The sequence below is a fragment of the Callorhinus ursinus genome, unplaced genomic scaffold (genome assembly GCF_003265705.2).
Source record: "Callorhinus ursinus isolate GAN/ISIS: 27379988/994484 unplaced genomic scaffold, GSC_fseal_2.0 scaffold15, whole genome shotgun sequence".
Classification (NCBI taxonomy): domain Eukaryota; kingdom Metazoa; phylum Chordata; class Mammalia; order Carnivora; family Otariidae; genus Callorhinus; species Callorhinus ursinus.
This window is the reverse complement of record NW_027397077.1, coordinates 7,598,544-7,624,458: the sequence shown is the minus strand read 5'-3', so window position 1 is coordinate 7,624,458 and position 25,915 is coordinate 7,598,544. Positions and strand designations below refer to the sequence as shown.

The following is a 25,915-nucleotide window of genomic DNA, read 5'->3' as shown; positions in this document are numbered from 1 at the left end:
CTAGGTAGCTTATGGATTTGGGTGCCATTGTAAATGGGATCGACTCCTTAATTTCTATTTCTTCTGTCTTGGTGGTGGTGTATAGAAATGCCACTGATTTCTGTGCACTGATTTTATATCCTGACACTTTACTAAATTCCTGTATGAGTTCTAGCAGTTTTGGGGTGGAGTCTTTTTCCACATAAAGTGTCATATCATCTGCAAAGAGTAAGAGTTTGACTTCTTCTTTGCCAATTCAGATGCCTTTTATTTCTTTTTGTTGTCTGATTGCTGAGACTAGGACTTCTAGTACTATGTTGAACAGCAGTGGTGATAGTGGACATCCCTGCTGTGTTCCTGACCTTACGGGAATGAGAATGATATTCACTGTGGGTTTTTCCTAGATGGCTTTTATGATACTGAGGTATGAACCCTCTATCCCTATACTCTAAAGAGTTTCGATCAAGGAAGGATGCTGTACTTTGTCAAATGCTGTACTCTATCAAATGCTTTTTTCTGCATCTACTGAGAGAATCATATGGTTCTTCTTCTTTCTTTTATTAATGTATTGTTTCACATTGATTGATTTGCAGATGTTGAACCAACCTTGCAGCCCAGGAATACATCCCACTTGGTCCTGGTGAATAATCCTTTTAATGTACCATTGGATCCTATTGGCTAGTATTTTAGTCAGAATTTTTGCATCCATGTTCATCAGGGATACTGGTCTATAATTCTCCTTTTTAGTGGTGTCTTGGGTTTTGGGATCAAGGTAATAGTGGCCTCATAAAACAAGTTTGGAAGTTTTCCTTCCATTTCTGTTTTTTGGAACAGCTTCAGAAGAATAGGTATTAATTCTTCTTTATATGTTTGGTAGAATTCCCCTGGGAAGCCATATGGCCCTGGGCTCCCATTTGTTGGGATATTTTTGATTACTTCTTCAATTTCCTTGCTGGTTACGGGTCTGTTCAGGTTTTCTATTTCTTCCTGGTTCAGTTTTGGTAGTTGATACATCTCTAGGAATGCATCCATTTCTTCCAGATTGTCTAATTTGCAGGCATGTAGTTGCTCATAATATGTTCTTGTAATTGTTTGTATTTCTTTGGTGTTGGTTATAATATCTCCTCTTTCAATCATGATTTTATTTATTTTGGGTCATTTCTCTTTTCTTTCTGATAAGTCTGGCCAGGGCATATCAATCTTAATTCTTCCAAAGAACGAGCTCCTAGTTTCATTGATCTGTCCTACTGTTTTTTTTTTGGGGGGGGGGTCTATTTCATTGATTCCTGCTCTGATCTTTATTATTTCTCTTTTCCTGCTGGATTTAGGCTTTATTTACTGATCTTTCTCCAGCTCCTTTAGGTGTAGGGTTAGGTTGTGTATTTGAGACCTTTCTTGTTTCTTCAGAAAGGTTTGTGTTACTATATACTTTCCTCTTAGGACCACCTTTGCTGCATCCCAAAATTTTGAACAGTTGTGTTTTCATTTTTTCTTTCCATGAATTTTTTTAATTCTTCTTTAATTTCCTGGTTGACCCATTCATTCTTAGTAGGATACTCTTTAACCTCCATGTATTTGAGTTCTTTCCAACTTTCCTCTTATGATTGAGTTCTAGGTTCAAAGCACTGTGGTCCGAAAATATGCAGGGACTGATCCCAATCCTTTGATACCAGTTGAGACCTGATTTGGGACCTAGGATGTGATCTATTTTGGAGAATGTTCCATGGACACTAGAGAAGAATTTGTATTCTGTTGCTTTGGGATGGAATGTTCTGAATGTATCTGTAAAGTCCATTTGGTCCAGTGTGTCATTTAAAGTCTTTATTTCTTTGTTGATCTTCTGCCTCGATGATCTGTCCATTTCAGTGAGGGGGGTGTTAAAGTCTCCCACTATTTTTGTATTGTTGTCGATGTGTTTCTTTGATTTGTTATTAATTGGCTTATATATAATTAGCTGCTCCCATGTTAGGGGCATAGATATTTACAACTGTTAGATCTTCTTGTTGGATAGACCCTTTAAGTAGGATGTAGTGTCCTTCCTCATCTCTTATTACAGTCTTTGGTTTAAAATCTAATTGGTCTGATATAAGGATTGCACCCCACTTTCTTTTGATGTCCATTAGCATGGTAAATGTTTCCCACCCCCTCACTTTCAATTTGGAGGTGTCTTTGGGTCTAAAATGAGTCTCTTGCAGACAGCACATCGATGGGTCTTGTTTTTTTAATCCAATATGATACCCTGTGTCTTTTGATTGGGGCATTTAGCCCATTTACATTTAGGGTAACTTTTGAAAGATATGAATTTAGTGCCATTGTACTGCCTGTAAGGTGACTGTTACTGTATATTGTCTCTGTGCCTTTCTGGTCTATGTTACTTTTAGGCTCCTTCTTTGCTTAAAGGACCCCTTTCAATATTTCTTGTAGGGCTGGTTTGATGTTCACAAATTCTTTTAGTTTTTATTTGTCCTGGAAGCTTTTTATCTCTCCTTCTATTTTCAGTGACAGCCTAACCAGATACAGTATTCTTGGTTGAATTTTTCTCATTTAGTGCTCTGAATATATCATGCCAGTCCTTTCTGGCCTGCCAGGTCTCTGTGGATAGGTCTGCTACCAATCTAATGTTTCTATCAGGTAGGTTACAGAACTCTTTTCCCGAGCTGTTTTCAGGATTTTCTCTTTGTCTCTGAGACCTGTGAGTTTTACTATTAGATGTTGGGGTGTTGACCTAATTTTATTGATTTTCAGGGGGGTTCTCTGTGCCTCCTGGATTTTGATACCTGTTTCCTTCCCAAATTAGGGAAGTTCTCTGCTGTTATTTGCTCCAATATACCTTCTGCCCCCTCTCTCTTTCTTCTTCTTCTGGGATCCCAACTATTCTAATATTGTTTCGCTTTATGGTATCACTTATCTCTAAAATGCTGCCTTCGTGACCCAGTAGTTGTTTATCTCTCTTTTTCTCAGCTTCTTCTTCTCCATCATTTGGTCTTCTGTATCACTAATTCTCTCTTCTGCCTCATTTATCCTAGCACTTAGAGCCTCCATTTCTTATTGCACCTCATTAATAGCCTTTCTGATTTCAACTTGGTTAGATTTCAGTTCTTTTATTTCTCCAGAACGGGATTCTCTAGTATCTTCTATGCTTTTTTCAAGCCCAGCTAGTATCTTTATAATCATCATTCTGAACTCTAGTTCTGACATCTTACTAATGTCTGTATTGATTAGGTCCCTGGCAGTCGGTGCTGCCTCTTGTTCTTTTTTTTAGGTAGTTTTTCCATCTTGTCATTTTGTCTAGAGGCGAATAGATGAATGAGACAACAAAATGCTAACAGGGTAACAATGACCCCAGAACAATATACACTAAGCAAATCAGAAGGGATTCGAAACCAGGGGGAAAAGAAAGGTCAATTAACAAAAAAAGAATTTGATCAGGCTGGTGAATAGAACAGAGCCACACACTAGAATTTGAGTATATTTTGGTCTGTTAGAAGAAACTGTCTCCCAAAATTTTAAAGAATGAAAAGCTTAAATACATACAAAAATAAGGGTAAATACAATTAAGGGCTGGAATATGACTATAAAGATGAAAATTAAATAAGCTTTTAAAAAAAGAATTGATAAGTTGTTTGAAAAAAGAATGAAAAAAATTTTTAAAAAGGAGAGAATGTGATCAGGCGGAAGACTAGGAAAACGTCATACACTAGATTTAAGGTATATTTTGGTCTGTTAGAAGAAACTGTATCCCAAAATTTTAAAGAAAGAAAAATTTATATATACACAAAAAGTAAGGTTTAATTCAATGAAGGGATAAAATGTGACTAAAAATGAAAATTAAAAAAGATTTTTAACAAAGAAATTGATAAGATGTTTTTTGAAAAAGGGAAGAAGAAAAATTCAACTAAAAAATAGAAAAAGAAAAATAAAGAAAATGTTTTAAAAATCAACTTTGAGGGATGCCTGGGTGGCTCAGTTGTTAAGCGTCTGCCTTTGGCTCAGGTCATGATCCCAGGGTCCTGGGATCGAGCCCTGCATCGGGCTCCCTGCTGGGTGGGAAGCCTGCTTCTCCTTCTCCCACTCCCCTGCTTGTGTTCCCTCTTTTGCTGTCTCTCTCTGTCAAAAAACAAATAAAATCTTTAAAAAATAAAAAAAAAATTAACTTTGAAAGACTACAGAATCATGGGGGAAAAAGCCATGAATTCTATGTGCTGTATTCCCCTAGCTCTGGGGTTTTGCCGTTCTAATTGATCGGTAAACTTTGTCTTGGCTGGATGTTCTTGCTGATCTTCTGGGGGAGGGGTTTGTTGCAGAGATTCTCAAATGTCTTTGCCTGACGTGGATCTGTACCACCCTTGCCAGGGGCCAGGCTAAGTAATCTGCTTGGGTTTGCTCTCAGTAGCTTTTGTCCCCTGAAAGCTTTCCGTACAGCTTTGGAGGACAAGAATGAATATGGCAGCCTCCCAATCTCTGGTCCTGGAGGAGCCGAGAACTCAGGGCCCTACTCCTCAGTGAGCCCTCAGAGAAAAGCAGTCAGTCACTCCTGTCTCCCTGGTCTCCAGCTGTACTCCGTGGGGAGAGAGAATCTTAAGCAGATTCTGTCCTGAGCCTAGAGCCTGATGTGGGACTCAATCCCACAACCCTGAGATCACAACCTGAACTGAAACCAAGAGTCAGATGCTTAACCAACTGCACCACCCAGGAGCCCCAAGTGCATGATTTTAAAAAATGTTACATTTTTCAATAATGCATAAATGTTACCACAGAACTACCCATATACATCACAGAGGAGGCTAGTAGTCAAGCCAAACTTCATTTGAGCATTATTTACTGCCTTGTTTTAATTATAACTGATCACATCCAGCCAATCAAACAGAAACATACAAATGAACTAATTACAATTCAATTCTATTCAAATGCAGCTAAGCATGGGTGGAAGATTATCTATTTAATTGTAAAATCAAAATTAATCATTTACCATATTTTGTGTAAAAATTACATTCTGAGGGCCAACAATGAGTTCTTTAATTGTTCCTATTAGATTAGAACCAAAATAACCCATACACTTATGATAAATATAAATCAGGAAGGATTTTATAACAATATATCATAATGTGGTTAATTATGCTTTCAAAATGAGTGCTTATAATCTATCACTACAAAATAAATGTATATAATACTACCCAAAATTATCACTGTTTGTGTACTGTATGGGTCCATACTTACCTTCACATTTTTCAAGAATCTGGACTGTTTCTCCTATTTCCAAGACCAACCCTTGAGGGACAGATCCTCGAAAGCTGCATATCACTAGGAAAACAAAGGTAAACACATCAATTAGCATTTTTAAATACTGAAGCAAGGTCAGTGTCATTGAAATTAAACACTAAATTTTCTTAAATATATACTTTCCCTTCTTCACTAATTCATCTTTCAAATATGTAAGCCCCTTTCAACTTAATCTATATTTTGAGTAGTAACATAAAGTAGCTCAGTATACTGAAGTATATTTTGGCAAAATTATTCCTGAGTAGTATATGTATGAAAATGCTTCTGTAAACAGAGTCTCTTTCCCTCAGCATGACTTGTGTTCACCCGTCCTTTCTGGGCAAATATGTCTCAATTATTTAAGAAGAAATTAACACTGGAGTCTTCTTATCTAATATAAACAGACAGTTTTATAAAGAATCACCAAGTAAATATGATTATACTTTGAGAAACAAAGTCCCCATAATAAAAATGTAAACAGAAATTCATGAAATAAAAAGCAAATGTACAACAGAGAAAATCTATAATACCAGTCAGAATTCCATATTTATTGCAACATTATTTACAATTACCAAGATAAGGAAGCAACCCAATTGTCAATCCATAGATGGATGAAGAAGAGGTAGTGTGTATGTATATATATCTGTGTGTATATATATATATGTGTGTGTGTATATATCTATATATAGTATATCTGTATATATACATACACACAATGGAATACTACTTGACCATAAAAAATGAAATCTTGCCATTTGCAACAACATGGATTGATCCAAAAGGTATAATGCTAAGTGAAATAAGTCAAGAAAGATAAATACCGTATGATTTCAATCATATGTGGAATTTAAAAAACAAAACAAAACAAAAGACAAAAAGACAAAAAAGAACAGACTCTTAAAAATAGAGAACTGGTAGTTGCCAGAGGGGAGGAGTTGGGTAGGGGGATGGGTGAAGTAGGAGAAGGCGATTTAAGAGTACGCTTACCATGATGAGCACTGAGTATAGAATAGTTAAATCAGTATATTGTACAACTGAAAATAATGTAACACTGTAAGTTATTATACTGGAATTTAAAAAATTTTTTTAATTTAACCTCTCTTTTTAGGAAAATGATAATTTGATTTCAAAATTTATGTAAGAATACAAAGAAACAAGAATAGCCTTGTCAATCTTAAAAGACTTCTACTACCATATATCAAGTCTTATAATCTAAAATCAGTTCTTTGAGTGGCTAGTATCAAAACAACAAGAAATAACAAGTGTTGGGAGGATGTGGAGAAAAGGGACTCTCATGCACTGTTGATGGGACTGTAAATTGGTGCAACCACTATAGAAAATAGTATGGAGGTCCCTCAAAAAACTAAAAATAGAAATGCCATAGGACCCAGGATTCCACTACTAAGTATTTATGCAAGGAAAATGAGAACACTAATTCAAAAAGATATATGCACCCCTATGTTTATTGTAGCATTATTTACAATAGCCAAGGTATGGAAGCAACCTAAGTGTAATCAGTAGATGAATGGACAAAGATGTGGGGTGTGTGTGTGTGTGTGTGTGTGTGTGTGTGTGTGTGTAATGGAATTTTACTTATAAAAAAGAATGAAATCTTGCCATTCATGACAATACGGATGGACCTAGAGGGTATTATGCTAAGTGAGATAAGTCAGAAAGAAAAAGTCAAATACCGTATTATTTCACTTCTGTGTGGAATCTAAAAAACAAAACGGACCAAAAAAGACAGAAACAGACCTATTAATGCAGAGAACAACTGATGCCAAGGGTTGAGGAAATGGATAAAATGGGTGAAGGGAAGTAGAATGTACAGGATTCTAGTTATGAAATGAATAGGTTACAGGAATGAAAGGTACAGTATAGGGAATACTAGTCAATGTTACTACAGTAATTTTATATGGTGACAGTAACTATCCTTGTGATGAGTATAGCATACCCTACAGAGTTGTTGGATCACTAGCCATGTTGTTCACCTAAAACTAATGTAACATTGTGTGTCAACTACACTTTAGTGAAAAAAGATGCCAAAAAAAGTGATAAACCCCTCATCAGAGTGATTCAAAACAAACAAATAACTTCTATAAGAATGTTCACAGCAGCTTTATTCACAATAGCCAGAAATGGAAACAACCCAGCTGTTCATCAAAATAAGTATAGCTAAAATATGCAATATTCAAAAATACAGTATCACTTAGATGTAAAAAATAAAGATCCACTGATACAAATAACACATTGGATGAATATCACAATCATTATGCCGAACAAAAGAAGTTAGATGCAAAAGTGTACATACTACATAGTTCTATTTACTAAAAGATCTAGAACAGGCTAAATTAAGATAAATAAAATCAAAACACCAGTTGTCTCCAGAGAAACATGGACTGATCAGGTAGCACAAAAAGAATATTCTGGAAAGACAGAAAAGTGTTTGACAATGTGTAAGACTTTAGGCAAAACTGTACAACTAATTCAATATATGTGAATTTTACCTCAAACTGGATCAAAGACAATATAAAAGCTAAACTATGCAATTCTTAAAAAAAATATGAGTAAATCTTTATGACCTTAAATTAGTGCTTCCTTATATTATGACACCAAAACCATAAACAAAAAAAAGAATAAATTGAACTTCATCAAACTTAAAAACTTCTGTGCTGCAAAGGACACCATCAAGAAAGTGAAAAAGAAAATCCAGGGAATAGGAGAAAATAATTGCAAATAATATATCTTACAAAGGATTTGCAAACAGAATATATAAAAGAACTTTTACAACAATAAAAAAATTAAAAATGGAAAGAGGATCTGAATGGATATTTCTCTAAAGAAGATATACAAGTGGCCAATAAAACATGAAAATGCTCAACATTAGTCACTAGTGAAATGCTAATCAAAACCATGAGATGCCATTTCACACCCATTAAGATGGCTATAATCAAAAAGATTGACAATAAAACTGTAGGGATATATTGCTGGTAGAAATGTAAAATGGTACAGCTGCTGTAAAAAATCGTTTGGCAGTTCCTCAAAAATTTAAACATATAATTATCATATGATACAACATTTCCACTCCTACATATATACCCCCAAGAGAACTGAAAACATATGCTCACACAAAAAGTTATCTACAAAGGCTCGTAACACAATTTGTAATAGCCAAAAAGTGGAAACAATCCATATATCCATCAAATGGATGACTGGATAAATAACGTGGTATATCCATACAATGGAATATTATCATCCATAAAAAGAATTCAGTACTGATACATACTACTACATGGATGAACTTTGAAAACCTATGCTAAGCTAAAGAAGTTAGACACAAAAGGCCACATATTTTATGATTCTACTCATATAAAATGTCCAGAATAGGTAAATCCATGGACACAGAAAGTAGATTAGTAACTGCCATATCCTTGGAGAGGAACGTAGAGTGACTGTCGTTGGGTATAGGGATTCTTTATCGAGTGATGAAAATATTCTGGAATTAGATAGTGTTGATGGTTATGCAACCTTCTAAATACATTAAAACCCTGAACTGTGTACCTTTTTATTTAAATTCAGTTAGCCCGGGTATAGTACATCATTAGTTTTTAATACCTTTTTTAAAAGGCAAAGAAATACAAGTGGTTTTCCTTGACTTAACAAATGTTACTGATACTGCTCCGTTATAGTCAAGAAGTCAATTCCAGGTCTGAAGTGACTGAACAAGCTGAGACAACACTAACTCAGTACTATCTAAAGTGGAAGCTACTAAGATGTGTTATGATTAAAGGCAGTGAAAATATACATGGACAGAAAATAACAGAGTTGGGCCAATTTAGAAAGCTTGTAAAAATGTAAGATGTTTAAAATCTATGGTTATTCATTGTATGATTCATCAGCAAGTACTCTGCAAAAATTATATGACTCTTTCATGTGTTAGCCTGCCAATAGTTGACAAAGAACTTCATTTGCTCTCATGGACTTGAGCATCTTCACTTCCATGAATTTTTATGAAAAACAGAAGGCAAGTATCCTGACTGGATCAAGTGCACAGCAGCAAGAGGGCTTAGTAGTAAAGTTTTATTGCAATTTTATTGCACTTCAAGCTGTAACTGAAAACTTCCCTCATCCATTATTTTTTTGAACATCTTATTTTTAAGTAATCTCTACAACCAATGTGGGGCTCAAACTCACAACCCCAAGATCAAGAGTCACATGCTCCACTGACTGAGTCAGCCAGGTGCCCCTTCCTTCATCCACTATTTTTTTTTATTTTATTCTATTTTATTATGTTACATAGTCACCATACAATATATCATTAGATTTGATGTAGTGAATCAAACAATAAATGCCTCTGGAAATTAGTTTTTGATTCAGTCTTGATAATATTTCTTAATTCAACTGAAAATCAAACTTGTGAAACTTACACCTATATTAAAGATACTCTGATGCCAATTCAAATCACAACTAATGTTAAGCTGCTTTATAAACTTTTCATACTTTCAAAAGTTAAAAAAAGAAAAAGTATCTCCATTCTAACTCAAATTTGGATCCCACACATTTTTGTGTTCAAAATACAGTTCCTGTAGATTTTTTAAACTTCAACGTAACTGCAGAGGAAATTTCCATATTTCAAAATCCATATAACGGTGCAACTGAGGAACTTCCACCTAACCATCAGTTGGAAGTACTTTAATCTGCAATGTAATTACATGCTAAATGGCAAATAACAAGAGAAGATGCTAATAAATTCCATAAATGCCTTCCAAGTGATGAATACTCTCAAATTAAAATATATACAAACATCAGTATTGGCAATACCTGTCTGAAAAAGTATTTATAAAGATGAAAAACATAAAATCCTCATTACAGATCAGTATTAATAAAGATTTGATTTGTGACTGATTTTGATTATAAGGAACATAAACATTAAAAGACAATTAATTAATCCAAAAAATAACTCTATTCTTCTCATTAGATATAGATTACCAAAAAAAGTTGTGCTCAATTATTTTTATATTTTCAATTTCATCAATAAAAAATACGTGGAAATTTATTTCCTTTTTTGTTGAATAAGTATACCTACATAATATACTTCAATTTTGCCACTTGGCCTGTAAAGTTTAAAATATTTTACTATCTGGTCCTTTAGAGTAAAAATTTGCCAACTCCTAGTCTGAAACAAAAAAAGGACCAACGTGTTGTGTATTTGTAGTATTGTGAAAAGTAAAATTTGTGACAAAAGTAACACCAAATATAGGAGGGAGGAAAAACTATCAATTTCACTTAACATTTATTTACATAAACAGTAATACCTATGTATTCATTATAATAAAACTGATTATAAAAAGTCAACTTGTAGCACCTGGGTGGCTCAGTCAGCTGGGCATCTGCCTTCAGTTCAGGTCACAATCTCAGGGTCCTGGGATCGAACTCCACATCATGCTCCCCACTCAGCAGGGAGTCTGCCTCTCTCTCTGCCCATCCCCCTGCTTATGCTCTCTCTCTCTCTCTCTCTAAGTAAATAAATAAAAATCTTTAAAAAAAAAGTCAACTATTCTTAAGCCCTTGCAACAAGCACATTATAGGTTGAAAGACATATGAAAAAAAATCACCTGAAGGTATTTTTTCCCTTTAAAAATAGCTTTAACACAGACTATGTACCACATTATCACCTTAGTATTACTTTAGAAACTCACAAAAACATTCAGTCTCTTACATATTTTATACTATATTTCTTACTTCTAGGTCAAAAAAATATCAAAAGAGTTTGCATTTCAAGCATTACTGCATTGCTATTTAGTTAACCCTAGGACGATTACATTAAATGAGAAGCAATCCCAATAACAGTCATTTCTGTATTATCTATACCAAAGATAAGAAAAAGAAAAAAATAGTTCAAACAAAAATAATTTGTTTGGCTTGGCAATACATGATTTCTTAGAAAACCGTCCTCTTAACTAAGTTTTGTTTGGGTCCATAATGAAGTTAATTTGCATTCCTTCAATGGGACGAGGGAGGGACACACCCTGGGAGGACATGGATAGCAAAGAAAATCTGGTTTAAGGGACAAAACAACTGGCCATGAATAATGCCAAAGTAATCCACACCTTTTTCCCAAATGATAACTATTACTTTAGCACTACCTCATGCAAAGCAAGTGAAGCACTGCAAAATAAAATAAAAAGTAGACTGTATATTCCTTAAGGGCTAGGAGGAAACTGGGCAAAACTATCGTTCAACATAGTACTAGAAGTCCTAGCAACAGCAATCAGACAACAAAAAGAAATAAAAGGTATTCAAATTGGCAAAGAAAAAATCAAACTCTCTTCACAGATGACATGATACTTTATATGGAAAACCCAAAAGACGCCATCCCCAAATTACTAGAACTCATACAGCAATTTAGTAATGTGGCAGGATACAAAATCAATGCACAAAAATCAGTTGCTTTTTTATACACTAACAATGTAACTGTAGAAAGAGAAATTAGAGAATAGAGTCCATTTACAATACCACCAAAAACCATGAGATACCTCAGAATAAACCTAACCAAAGAGGTAAAGGATCTATACTCTAGGAACTACAGAACACTCATGAAAGAAATTGAAGAAGACACAAAAAGATGGAAAAACATTCCATGCTCATGGATTGGAAGAATAAACATTGTTAAAATGTCTATGCTACCCAGAGCAATCTATATCTTCAACACCATCCTGATCAAAATACCAATGACATTTTTCAAAGTGCTGGAACAAACAATCCTAAAATTTGTATGGAATCAGAAGAGACCCCAAATCACCAAGGAAATGTTGAAAAAGAAAAAGAAAGCTGAGGGCATCATATTGCCTGATTTTAAGCTATATTACAAAGCTGTGATCAACAAGACAGCATGGTACTGGCACAAAAACAGACACATAGACCAATGGAATAGAAAGAGAGCCCAGATATGGACCCTCAACTCTACGGTCAAATAATCTTCGACAAAGCAGGAAAAAATATATAATGGAAAAAAGACAGTCTCCTCTTCAATAAACGGTCTCCAGAGAGACCATTGTCTCAAGCCAAGTCTCCAAAGTCTAGTGAAACAAAAGCAAAAATGAACTTTGGGACTTCATCAAGATAAAAAGCTTCTGCACAGCAAAGGAAACAGTCAACAAAACAAAGAGGTAACCCACAGAATGGGAGAAGATATTTGCAAATGACACTACAGACAAAGGGCTGGTATCCCTTCCTTTCTTTTTAGAATAGCTACTGGGTGATATGGAGCACTTATGATAGAATTTTTCTATAAGTCATGCTTAATCCTTAAAGGTAAAGGTAATCAAAGATGATGTCCACTGACAGGACTGAGAAAAAATAGGTATAAAAACAAGTGTGGAAAGGAATATTGACTATAGATTGATTCATGAAACTATCTATCCTTAATAACCCACTACACCCTTAAACCAAACAAACACAGTTACTAATAAACTAAAAGTATTTAAAAGACCAGGTAGAGAAGAAAACTATAGATTTTACTTTTCTTTCAACTTCCCTTTGCCCTAAATATAATTTTTCCTTCCCTATTCCCATTCCCCTGTGCCATACCATACTAGAAATGTACTTCCAGCAAAACGTAAGTGACAAAAAGCATATCGTCTACAGCTATGCAAACATTAAATGTTAAATTGTCCTAAGCTGTGGAAACAGAGTAATATTTAATTAGATATTTGGAGAAAGGGAAGATTATTTAAGATTTATTTATTTGACAGAGAAAGAGAGAGCAAGCATGGGGGGTGAGAGTGCAGGGGGATTGGGGTACGACAGGGGCAGAGGGAAAGGGAGAGATACTCTCAAGCAGACACCACACTGGGAGCCCGACTCAGGGCTCGATTTCATGATCCTAAGATCACAACCTGAGCCAAAACCAAGAGTCAGATGTTTAACTGACTGTGCTGCCCAGGTACCCCATGGAGTAAGGGAAGACTATTTAAAGCTATACCTATAGGGGCTTTATTCATTCCTTTCCCAGTTGTGACCACACAGCAGTCTTTGCTCCCTACAGAAATCATTCCAAACTCTTTGGCATTCTACATAATCTCTTGGCTTTCCCCCACAATGGCTGCTGACATTTACTGTGATAACTAGTTTAATTTTCAGAAGTCAACTTTACAAGACTGAATCCTTTCTCTCTAAGATCGGGGGGAAAAAAGGATGCCCACTCTCACCACCTTCAAGATTGTACTTAAGATTCTAGCCAGCACAGCCAGGCAAGAAAAAGAAATAAAAATCAGAGAGGGAGACAAACCATGAGAGACTCTGGACTCCAGGAAACAAACTGAGGGTTACAGAAGGGAGGGGCAGGATGGGGTAACTGGATGATGGGTATTAAGAAGGGCATGTGTGGTGATGAGGACTGGGTGTTATACGCAACTAACGAATCGTTGAACACTGCATCAAAAGCTAATGATATACTATACGTTGACTAACTGAACATAATAAAAAAAAAGAAATAGAAATAAAAAGCATCAAAATTGGAAAGGAAGAAGTAAAACTCTATTTGCAGATGATAGGATAATCTACTAGAAAATCAAATGGAATCTACCAAATAAGTAACTAGAACTAGTAAGTGAGTTTAGTATGGTTACACATTATAAGATCACTATACAAAAATCAATCACATTTCCATATACTAGCAGAAAACAGAAAAGGATATTTTGAAAAAATAATACCATTTAAAATAACATCAAAATATATAATACATATAGGAGTAAATGTGACAAAATAGGTGGGGAAAAATATGTACAGTGAAAACTAAAATATTTCTGAGAGAAATTAAAGAAAACCTAAATAAATGGAGAGATATGCTCTGTTCATTGGCTGAAAGACTTCATACTGTTAAAATGACAATATTTTCTAAATTGATCTATAGATTCAATGCAATCTCAATCAAAATCCCAGTTTTTTGTAGAAACTGACAAACCAATATTTTAAATTATATAGAAATGAAAGGACATAGAATAGTCAAAACAACAATAAAAAAGAAAGTAGTTAACAAGAATAACACTACCTTATATCAGTAATTATTATAAAGCTACAATAATCCAAACAGTATGGTATTAATGTAAAGATAGACTAACAGATCGGTGTAACAGAATAGAGTCCAGAAATAAACCCACACATATAAAGGCAGCTGCTTTTCTTAAAAAGACATAAAATGCAGTGTAAAAAGGAAAGCCTAATTGCTGTATGACTTCTAGTAATTTGGGGGTAGAGCCTTTTGGGTTTTCCACATAAAGTATCATGTCATCTGGGAAGAGAGAATGTTTGACTTCTTTGCCAGTTTGAATGCTTTTTTATTTCTTTTTGTTATCTGATTGCTGAAGCTAAGACTTCTAGTACTATGCTGAACAGTAGTGGTGAGAGTGGGCATCCCTGTCATATTCCTGACCTTAAGGGAAAAGCTCTCAGTTTTTCCCCATTGAGAATGATATTCACTGTGGGCTTTTCAGAGATGGTTTTTATGATATTGAGGTATGTTCCCTCTATCCCTATACTTTGAAGAGTTTTAATCAAGAAAGGATGATGCATTTTATCAAATGCTTTTTCTGCATCAGTTGAGAGAATTATATGGTTCTTGTCTCTTTTATTAATGAGCTCTATCACGTTGATTGATTTGCGAATGTTGAAACCTCCTTGCAAACCAGGAAAAAAATCCCACCTGGTCCTGGTGAAGAGTGCTTTCAATGTACTGTTGGATCCTATTGGCTAAGATCTTGTCGAGTATTTTGGCATCCATGTTCATCAGGGATATTGGTCTGTAATTCTCCTTTTTGATGGGGTCTTTGTCTGGTTTTGGGATCACGGTAATGCTGGCCTCATAGAATGAGTTTGGAAGTTTTCCTTCCATTTCTATATTGCACTACTAGGTATTTACCCCAAAGATACAGCTGTAGTGAAAAGAAGAGGCACATGCACCCCAATATTCATAGCAGCAATGTCCACAACAGCAAAGGAACCAAGATGTCCTTCCACAGATGAATGGATAAAGATGATGTGGTTCATATATACAATGGAATATTACTCAGCCATCAGAAAAGATGAAAATCTACCATTTACATTGACATGGGTGGAACTGGAGGGTATTATCCTAAGTGAAATAAGTCAATCAGAGAAACACAATTATCATATGGTTTCATTCAGATGTGGAACATAAGGGATAGTGCAGAGCACAACAGGGGTGGGGGGGGAATACTAAATGGGAAGAAATTAGAGAGGGAGACAAACCATGAGACTCTTAACACCGGGAAACTGAGGGTTGCAGAAAGGGAGGTGGGTGGGGGAACGGGGTAACTGGGTGATGGGCATCAAAGAGGGCACATGATATGATGAGCACTGGGTGTTATACTGAACTAATGAATCATTGAACACTGTATCAAAACCTAATGACATACTATATGTTGGCTAATTGAACATAATAAAAAAAAAAGATCGTCTATTCAACAAATGGTGCCAAAATAACTAGATATCCATATGGGGGAAAAAAATGAGCTTAGGTCCATACCTTGCACCGTATTTTAAAAAATTAAACAACAACTTGAGGGGCGCCTGGGTGGCACAGTTGTTAAGCATCTGCCTTCGGCTCAGGTCACGATCCCAGAGTCCTGGGATTGAGCCCTGCACTGGGCTCCCTGCTCAGCAGGAAGCCTGCTTCTCCCTCTCCCACTGCCCCTGCTTGTGTTCCTGCTCTCGCTATCTCTGTCAAATAAATAAATTCTTTAAAAAAAAAAAACTTGAAATGGATAATAGACCTAAATATAAACCTAACACTACAAAACTTCCAGAAGACATCAGAAAAAAGCATTGTGACCTTGGGTTAGGCAGAGATTTCTTCAATAAGACACTGAAAGCATAATTCCATAAAAGCACAAATTGATAAACTGGACATCATCAAAATTTAAAAACTTTTGCCCCTTGAAAGACACTTTTAAGAGAATGAAAAGACAAGACTCAGAGTGAAAGAAAACCCTTACAAAGCATATATCTGATAAAGGACTTATGTCCCAAATACATTTTTTTAAAACTCTAAAACTTTAAAATCCAACGAGAGTGGTATCACACACAATGGCAGAGTAGGAAGCTCTATGAGTTGGTCCCTCGACTATAAGAACTGTATACTGGAAAAAATTACTAGAATCAACTATCTTGGAACTCTGGAACCTAACTGGACACTTACAACAACCAGAGTTGTGCTCACTATGAAGGGATGAAGGGAAATGTTGCTGATCCTGGGTAGTAGAAAAACATATGCAAATCAGCTATCACAGCCCATTCCTCAGCCCCTGTCCAGCAATGAGAATAGCAGCCCACTTTCCTAGAGCAGCTGCCCCACTGCCAGAGAAGGCAGTGTGGATCTTGTCCTCCAAAAATTCAGCGTTACACATTATAGATGGTCTGACAGATCCCTAAAGGAACACTGCACAGACACATGCCTTGGTTGTGACCCAATTCCATTTACAACAGCATCAAAAAGAATAAAATATTTAGAAATAAATTTAACTAAAGAGGCATGAGACTTGTATGCTGAAAACTACAAAACAATGCTGAAAGAAATTAAAAATCTAAATAAATGGAAACATATCCTATGTTCATGACTGACAGAACAGCTAAGATGACAATACCACCCAAAGCATCTACAGATCCAATGCAATCCCTACGAAAATCCCAAGAGTATTATTTGCAGAAATAGCAAAACCCACCCTAAAATTCATATGGAATCTCAAGACCCCATATAGCCAAAACAATCTTAAGAACAAGGTTTGGGGCGCCTGGGTGGCTCAGTCAGTTAAGCATCTGACTCTTGATTTCAGCTCAGGTCATGACCTTGGGGTTGTAGGATCAAGACCCAAAATAGGATCTGAGCTCACTGGGGAATCTGCTTGAGATTCTTTTCCCACTCCCTCTGCCCCTCCCCCTGCTCAATGTTCACATGTGCTCTCTCTCTCTATATATATAATACATAAATCTTAAAAAAAAAAGTTGTATGACTCACATGTTCTAGTTTCAAAACTTACTACAAAACTACAGGAATCAAAACAATATGTGAGGCGCCTGGTTGGCTCATTTGGAAGAGCGTATGACTCTTGATCTCAGAGTCAAGAGTTTGAGCCCCACGTTGGGTGTAGAGATTACTTAAAAATTAAAAGGAAAATCTTAAAAAAAGAAAAAACCAATATAATCCTCACATAAGGACAGACATATAGATTCAGTGGAATATAATTAAAAGTCAGAAATGAATGCTGACAAATACAGTCAATAGATTTTTTTACTTTTTATTATGTTCAATTAGCAAACATATATATATATATATATATATATATATATATATAGAGAGAGAGAGAGAGAGAGAGAGAGAGAGTGTGTGTGTAGTCAAAAGATTTTAACAAGAGTGTCAAGATCATCCAACAGGGAAAAAAAGACTTCAGGAAATGGTGCCAGATGTAAAACAATATCCACATGCAAAAAAATGAAGTTGGAGCCTAACCTTACACCATATACAAAAATTAACTCAAAATGGACCAAAGACCAAAATATAAAAGCTAAAACTATCAAACTCATAGAAGAAAACATGGGGGCAAATATTTGTGACAGATTTGGCAATGATTTCTCAGATATGACACCCAAAGATCCAACAAAAGAAAATAAATAAACTGGACTTCATCAGAATTAAAAGCTTTTGTCCAAGGGACACTGTTAAGAGAGTGAAAAGAGAGTCCACAGAATGGTAGAAAATATCTGTAAATCATGTCTTTAATATGGAGAATATATAAGAAGTCCTACAACTCAAAAAAGTAAAGATAAAAAATATACCCAACTCAAAGACAGGCGAAGGCCTTTAACAGACATTTCACAAATGGCCATAAACACACGAAAAGATGTTCAATGTCATTAGTCATTAGGAAAATGCAAATGAAACCTGCAAGATACCACTTTACACCCACTAGGATGGCTACTGTTTTCTTTTAAAAAACAGAAAATAGTAAGTGTTAGCAAGGATGTGGAGAAATTGGAACCATTGTGCATTGCTGGTGAGAATGTAAAATGATGCAGGTGCTATGAGAAATAGTTTGGTGGTTCCTCAAAAAGTTAAACATAGAATTACCATATGATCCAAGAATTTCACTCCTACATATATAGCAAAAAAAAAAAAAAACTGAAAACAGAGACTCAGATAGTCATAATCAATGTTCATAGCAGCCTTATTCACAACAGCCAAAAGATGGAAAAAATCTAAGTGTCCTTCAACAGATTAGTGAATAAACAAAATGTCACACATACACAACACACACACACACACACACACACACACACACACAGAAATACTGTTGGCCATAAAAAGTAATTAAGTACTACTACATGATACAAGTGGATGAATCCTGAAAAAAAACATTATGCTAAGTGGAATAAGCCAAACACAAAAGGACAAGTATTACACGATTCCACTTACATAAAATAATCTAGACAGGGGGAGAGTGGAATGAGGAGCTACTGTCTAAAGAGCTCAGTTCTTGTTTGAGATTAGGAAAAGTTCTGGAAACAGAAAATGGTAATGGTTATAAAACATTGTGAATATACTCAAAAAATGGAAAACAGGGCGCCTGGGTGGCTCAGTTGGTTGGGCGACTGCCTTCAGCTCAGGTCGTCATCCTGGAGTCCCGGGATCGAGTCCCGCGTCGGGCTCCCTGCTCAGCGGGGAGTCTGCCTCTCCCTCTGACCCTCTTCCCTCTCGTGCTATCTCTCATTCTCTCTCTCAAATAAATAAAATCTTTTAAAAAAATGGAAAACAGTATCAATGTTCCTCAAAAAATTAAAAATAGAGCTACCCTATGACCCAGCAATTGGACTACTAGGTATTTACCCAACAGATACAAACATAGTGATCCAAGGGGATCTGCACCCCAAATGTTTATAGCAGCAATGTCCGCAACAACCAAACAATGGAAAGAGCCCAGATGTCCATCGACAAATAAATGGATAAAGAAGATGTGGGGTGTGTGTGTGTGTGTGTGTGTGTGTGTGTGTGTGTGTGTGTGTGTATACATATATATATGTATATATATATATATAATGGAATATTAATCAGCCAACAACAAAAAAGAAATCTTACCATTTGCAACAACATGGATGGAAATAAAGGGTATTACGCTAAGCAAAATAAGTCAATCAGAGAAAAACAAACACCATGTGATTTCACTCATATATGGAATTTATAAAGAAAACAGGATCATGGGTAAGGGAGAGAAAAATAAAATAAGACGAAATCAGAAAGGAAGACAAACCATAGTTTCTTAACTATAGGAAACAAACTGAGGGTTGCTGGAGGGGAGGTGGATGGGGGGATGGAGTAACTGAGGATGGACATTAAGGAGGGCATATGATGTAATGAACACTGGGTATTATATGCAACTGATGAATCACTGAACTCTACCTCTGAAACGAATACACTATATGTTAACTGAATTTAAATGAAATTTTAAAAAAGAAAAAAGGAAAAAATGAGAGTTAAAATGGTAAATTTTATGTTATATATATTTTACCATAATTTTTATTTTGTTTATGTTAATCACCAAAAATTATATCATTAGTTTTTGATGTAGTGTTCCATGATTCATTATTTGCATATAACACCCAGTGCTCCATGCAGAACGTGCCCTCTTTAATACCCATCACCAGGCTAACCCATCCTCCCACCCCCCACCCCTCTAGAACCCTCAGTTTCTTTTTCAGAGTCCATAGTCTCTCATGGTTCGTCTCCCCCTCTGATTTCCCCCACTTCATTCTTCACCTCCTGCTATCTTCTTTTTTTTAACATATAATGTATTATTTGCTTCAAAGGTACAGATCTATGATTCAACAGTCTTGCACACTTCACAGTGCTCACCACAGCACATACCCTCCCCAGTGTCTATCACCCAGTCACCCCATCCCACCTACCTCCCACCACTCCAGCAACCCTCAGTTTGTTTCCTGAGATTAAGAACTCCTCGCATCAGTGAGGTCATATGATACATGTCTTTCTCTGATTGACTTATTTTGTTCAGCATAATACCCTCCAGTTCCATCCAAGTCGTTGCAAATGGCAAGATTTCATTCTTTTTCATGGCTGCATAATATTCCATTGTATATATATACCACATCTTCTTTATCCATTCATCTGTCAATGGACATCTCGGCTCTTTCCACAGTTTGGCTATTGTGGACATTGCTGCTATAAACATCGGAGTGCACGTACCACTTCAGATCCCTACATCTCTATCTTTAGGGTAAATACCCAGTAGTGCAATTGCTGGATCATATGGTAGCTCTATTTTCAACTTTTCGAAGAACCTCCACACTGTTTTCCAGAGTGGCTGCACCAGCTTGCATTCCCACCAACAGTGTAGGAGGGTTCCCCTTTATCCACAACCCCGCCAACATGTCATTTCCTGACTTGTTAATTTTAGCCATTCTGACTGGTGTGAGGTGGTATCTCACTGAGGTTTTGATTTGGATTTCCCTGATGCTTAGGGATGTTGAGCACTTTTTCATGTGTCTGTTGGCTGTTTGGATGTCTTCTTTGTAAAAATGTCTGTTCATGTATTCTGCCCATTTCTTGATTGGATCATCTGTTCTTTGGGTGTTGAGTTTAAGCAGTTCTTTAAAGATTTTGGATACTAGCCCTTTATCTGATATGTCATTTACAAATATCTTCTCCCATTCTGTCGGCTGTCTTTGGTTTTGTGGACTGTTTCTTTTGCTGTGCAAAAGCTTTTTATCTTGATGAGGTCCCAATAGTTCATTTTTGCCCTTACTTCCCTTGCCTTTGGGAATGTGTCTAGGAAAAACTTGCTGCGACTGAGGTCAAAGAGGTTGCTGCCTGTATTCTCCTTTGGGATGTTGATGGACTCCTGTCTCACATTTAGGTCTTTCAACCATCTGGAGTCTATTTTTTGTGTGTGGTGTAAGGAAATGGCCCAGGTTCATTCTTCTGCATGTGGCTGTCCAATTTTCCCAACACCATGTGTTGAAGAGACTGTCTTTTCTCCATTGGACATTCTTTCCTGCTTTGTTGAAGATTAGTTGGCCACAGAGTTGAGGGTCCATTTCTAGGCTCTCTATTCTGTTCCACTGATCTATGTGTCTGTTTTTGTGCCAGGACCATACTGTCTTAATGATGACAGCTTTGTAATAGAGCTGGAAGTCTGGAATTGTGATGCCACCAGCTTTGCTTTTCTTTTTCAACATTCCTCTGTCTATTCGAGGTCTTCTCTGGTTCCATACAAATTTTAGGATTATTTGTTCCATTTCTTTGAAAGAAGGTGATGGTATTTTGATGGGGATTGCATTGACTGTGTAGATTGCTCTAGGTAGCACTGACATCTTCACGATGTTTGTTCTTCCAATCCATGGGCATGGAATGTTTTTCCATTTCTTTATGTCTTCCTCAATTTCGCTCATGAGTATTTTATAGTTTTCTGAGTACAGATTCTTTGCCTCTTTGGTTAGATTTATTCCTAGGTATCTTATGGTTTTGGGTACAATTGTAAATGGGATCAACTTCTTAATTTCTTTCTTCTGTCTTGTTGTTGGTGTATAGGAATGCCACTGATTTCTGTACATTGATTTTATATCCTGGCACTTTACTGAATTCCTGTATGAGTTCTAGCAGTTTTGGGGTGGAGTCTTTTGGGTTTTCCACATAAAGTATCATATCATCTGCAAACAGTGAGAGTTTGACTTCTTCTTTGCCGATTCGGATGCCTTTTATTTCTTTTTGTTGTCTGATTGCTGTGGCTAGGACTTCTAATACTATGTTGAAGAGCAGTGGTGACAGTGGACATCACTGCTGTATTCCTGACCTTAGGGGGAAAGCTCTCAGTTTTTCCCCATTGAGAATGATATTTGCTGTTGGTTTTTCATAGATGGCTTTTATGATATTAAGGTATGTACCCTCTATGCCTATACTCTGAAGAGTTTTGATCAAGAAAGGATGCTGTACTTTGTCAAATGCTTTTTCTGCATCTATTGAGAGGATCCTATGGTTCTTGTTCTTTCTTTTATTAATGTATCGTATCACATTGATTGATTTGCGGATGTTGAACCAACTTTGCATCCCAGGGATAAATCCCACTTGGTCGTGGTGAATAATCCTTTTAATGTACTGTTGGATCCTACTGGCTAGTATTTTGGTGAGAATTTTTGCCACTGTGTTCATCAAGGATATTGGTCTATAATTCTTTTTATGGGGTCTTTGTCTGGTTTAGGGATCAAGGTAATGGTGGCCTCATAAAACAAGTTTGGAAGTTTTCCTTCCATTTCTATTTTTTGGAACAGTTTCAGAAGAATAGGTATTAATTCTTCTTGAAATGTTTGGTAGAATTCCCCTGGGAAGCCATCTGGCCCTGGGCTTTTGTTTGCTGGGAGATTTTTGATGACTGCTTCAATCTCCTTGCTGGTTATGGGTCTGTTCAGGTTTTCCATTTCTTCCTGGTTCAGTTTTGGTAGTTGATACATCTCTAGAAATGCATCCATTTCTTCCAGATTGTCTAATATGCTCACATATAGTTGCTCATAATATATTCTTATAATTGTTTGTATTTCTTTGGTGTTGGTTGTGATCTCTCCTCTTTCATTCATGATTTTGTTGATTTGGGTCATTTCTCTTTTCTTTTTGATAAGTCTGGCCAGGGGTTTATCAATCTTGTTAATTCTTTCAAAGAACCAGCTCCTTGTTTTGTTGATCTGTTCTACTGTTCTTTTGGTTTCTATTTCATTGATTTCTGCTCTGATCTTTATTATTTCTCTTCTCCTGCTGGGTTTAGGCTTTATTTGCTGTTCTCTATCCAGCTCCTTTAGGTGTAGGGTTAGGTTGTGTATTTGAGACCTTTCTCATTTCTTGAGAAAGGCTTGTACTGCTATATACTTTCCTCTTAGGACTGCTTTTGCTGCATCCCAAAGATTTTGAACAGTTGTGTTTTCATTTTCATTGGTTTCCATGAATTTTTTTAATTCTTCTTTAGTTTCCTGGTTGACCCATTCATTCCTTAGTAGGATGCTCTTTAGCCTCCATGTATTTGAGTTCTTTCCGACTTTCCTCTAGTGACTGAGTTCTAGTTTCAAAGCACTGTGGTCTGAAAATATGCAGGGAATGATCCCGGTCCTTTGGTACCGGTTGAGACCTGATTTGTGACCTAGGATGTGATGTATTCTGCAGAATGTTCCATGGGCACTCTGCAGCCAGCTTCCCTGCTCTGATACCTGGGAGCTCTGCTGCACTCAGGCACCCCCAGTCTTTCTGTGACCCTGAGGGCCCTCAAACCACACTGTCCCATGAGGGTTCCACCCCCCGCTTAGCCACTGGAGCGACGTCCCTCAGCAGAGCGGACTTCTAAAAGTTCCAAATTTGTGCTCCGTGGCTCTATCACTTGCCAGAAGCTGCCGACAGAGGCCCTCTCCCCCGCCATCTATCCTCCCGAATATCACCTCGGATTCACTTCTCCGCATGTCCTACCTTCCAGAAAGTGGTCGCTTTTCTGTTCAGAGTTGTTGCTATTCTTTTCTTTGATCTCCTATTGAGTTCATAGGTGTTCAGAATGGTTTGATCCCTATCCAGCTGAATTCCTGGGATCAGACGAAATCCAGGTCTCCTACTCCTCCGCCATCTTGCTCCACCAGTCCAAGATAGACAAAAATTTAACACACCTGACCTGACCCCCACTTCCCAGCAGTCAAAATAATGAAGAAGAGGAGGAAGAAAGGCCGATGCTAGAAATCTGAAATCCACTCCTACTCCTCCCCAAGTACAGGCACCAGAACCGATGCCCAACCTGCTGGCTTTACCATAATTTTTAAAAGCTATTGTTAAAAAAAAAAACCAAATATGGGGCATAAAATTTTAAGATCACAAAAAGCATGGCTTAAATAAGTGATTCTAAAACTTCAAAAACAATGACAACTAAAAGAGCCCAACAACAAGAAAATAGCCTAATTTAAATGGGCAAAAAGATTTGAAATTCATTCCAAAGAAGGTAAACAGATGGCACATAAAAGGATCCTCAACATCATTAGTCACTAGGTAAATGCAAACTAAAGCCACAATGAGATACTGTTACTCATCTACAGATGGCTAGCATTAAAAAGACTGACCATACTGGCAAGGATGTGGAAGAACTGGTATTCTCATGTACTGCTGACGTGATTATAAAATGGTACTATCATTTTGGGGGGGGAAAAAGTGTGGCAGTTTCTAAAAGAAAGTTAAATCACATTTACCACATAATCCAGCCATCCACTCCTAGGTATTTCCCCAAAAGGAAATGAAAAAGCACTCCAAGACCTACACATGGGTGTTCACTGTAGCTTACAGATAGTAATATCAAAAAACTGGAAACAACCCACATATCCATCAACAGATGAATGGATAAAACAACTGTGGTATGTCCATACAATGGAATACTATTAAGCAAGGAATGACTATTGATACATGCAACAGCATAGATTAATCTCAAAATAACTAGGCTAAATGAAAAGAAGCAGGCAAAAGAAGAGTACATGTAGTATGACTGATTTCTATAAAATTTTACAAAATGCAAACTAATGTACAGTGACAAAAAGCAGATCAGTGGTTGTTTGAAGATGAGAAAAGGGACAAGAAGGGAAAGAAGGGATGAAAGAGTGGCATTAAAGAAACTCTTGGGGGTAATTATAATAATGGATTCAAAAGAATATATATGTCAAAATTTAGCAAACTGTACACTTTAAATAGGGGCAACTTATTGTATGTCAATTAGAATTTGATTAAGTAGTTTTTTTTAAGCAGTCAAGGTGAACTGGAATGGCTCACTTTAAATCCAACAAGTTTCAGTTGCCAAGTCTTATAGAGAAGGGAAAAGATAACAAATTGTTCAATCAGCCAACCTCACGTCACAAAACTAGTAAGAAGTCAAACCAGGATTCAAATCCAGGACTGGGTAGTAATTAAGACCTTTTTCTTCATACTTCTTTTGAAGAAGAGAAGCATATGAATGGGTAAGAGATCCATTCAACAAGTATTTATTATGTCAGGCACCACTGTAGGCTCTGGGGATATAGCAGTCAACAAATGATATAAAAACCCTTACACTTGTGGAGCTAAAACATTCTGGGAATAAACAGGTTACAAAAAAATCAAAACTACATGGTACATCACATGGTCAAGTACATGTTAAGATGAAAAATAAAATGAAGTGTTAAGGAATGGGTTGGTTCAATTTTTTAAAAGTAGAAATGTTTAAAGGAACAATACCAAAGACACAGTCACTAATGTGAAAAGGACAGGTGGGAATGGAGGAGCAATGAAACAACAGCTGGTCTAAAAATAAAATAAAAACAATTAAGAAGGGAAAGATACATGGTAAACTGTCTCCACCTAACAAAAAAATTTTAGTTTTGTTCAATTCCCTGGTATATATCTGTTCTGTCTAAAGGACAGTTATACCATTCCCCATTATAGGTCAATGAGAAAACAAGAGAGCAAGATGATACAAAAAACTGCAAGAGATGAATATTAGAGAAAATTACTCAACTGGACTATTTAAAAATACACTACACCTAAATCTAAATAAAACCCCAAAAACTTAGGTGAAAGAACATAACTCCAAAAGCTAGTAGAATAATT

The 25,915-nt window shown here is 36.4% G+C and overlaps 1 protein-coding gene across 6 annotated transcripts in view; it reads right to left on the bottom strand.

The window, feature by feature from the left end:
- Positions 1-25,915, bottom strand: part of DOCK3 (dedicator of cytokinesis 3) — a 525,427-nt gene that overhangs the window by 440,093 nt on the left and 59,419 nt on the right. For all 6 annotated transcript variants that reach the window (XM_025885347.2, XM_073901288.1, XM_073901292.1 and 3 more), the window contains exon 2: positions 5,197-5,280. In XM_025885347.2, the coding sequence (XP_025741132.1) occupies positions 5,197-5,280 (84 nt within the window). The remainder of the gene's footprint in view (positions 1-5,196; positions 5,281-25,915) is intronic.